The 698-nt window shown below is 41.4% G+C and overlaps 1 protein-coding gene across 1 annotated transcript in view; it reads right to left on the reverse strand.

Annotated features, from left to right (window-relative positions):
- Positions 1–300, reverse strand: part of LOC137659792 (uncharacterized) — a 929-nt gene extending 629 nt beyond the window's left edge. The window contains exon 1 of the mRNA XM_068394591.1: positions 1–300. This exon is cut by the window's left edge and continues 629 nt beyond it. Coding sequence (XP_068250692.1) covers positions 1–268 — 268 coding nt within the window. The 5' untranslated portion in view covers positions 269–300.
- Positions 301–698: the final 398 nt, after the last annotated feature.

Genomic DNA, 698 nt, shown 5'->3' on the forward strand with positions numbered 1-698 from the left:
GGTCATGGAGTTCTTCTTGTGTTATGAGATGTGGCCTAGAGGACTGTGCTTCATCAAAATTAGGGTCACTCTGTAATCCAGCATTGCCATCCTCCCTTGCTTCCTCCTCACCACTTTCCTCGTCTGATTCGAAAGATACTGAACTTGGTGCATCAGGAACAGGTAGACCTTCTCCATGTGGAATTGGGCGAATAGCTGATGGAATGTTTGGATATTCAATGGACTCCTTTTTCTTCTTTGACAAGCCCTTTTGTATTGGAGGTACCATGCAGAAATAACAATTGTTGGTATGGTCTGTGGGCTCCCTCCATGTCATTGGCACAGCAAAAGGTATTCCTTTCCTCTTTCTGTTCAACCATTGGCGAAGGTTTGTAGCACAAGTGTTGCAGCATATGTGAGGAGCCTAGTTCTTATCCTGGTCACCAATCTTGCATCCAAAATATAGGTGATATGTCTTTCTAATCAGAGCTGTCATACGGTACTTCTGTGATGCAAAGGTCACCCCACCACAAATGTACCGGAAGTTGTCTGACCTATTCACACAACTACGAGGCATCTGCAAAACAGAAAACAACAACCAATTAGATAAGCAGAAAAGGTATTCATAAACTTATTATAAAAAAGACAACATAGCGTATGTATTTATATCATTCAGTAGGAAAATAATCAAATGCCTCTCATGCTTATTAATAGCTTGC

Source organism: Palaemon carinicauda, chromosome 20, assembly GCF_036898095.1.
Source record: "Palaemon carinicauda isolate YSFRI2023 chromosome 20, ASM3689809v2, whole genome shotgun sequence".
NCBI lineage: Eukaryota > Metazoa > Arthropoda > Malacostraca > Decapoda > Palaemonidae > Palaemon > Palaemon carinicauda.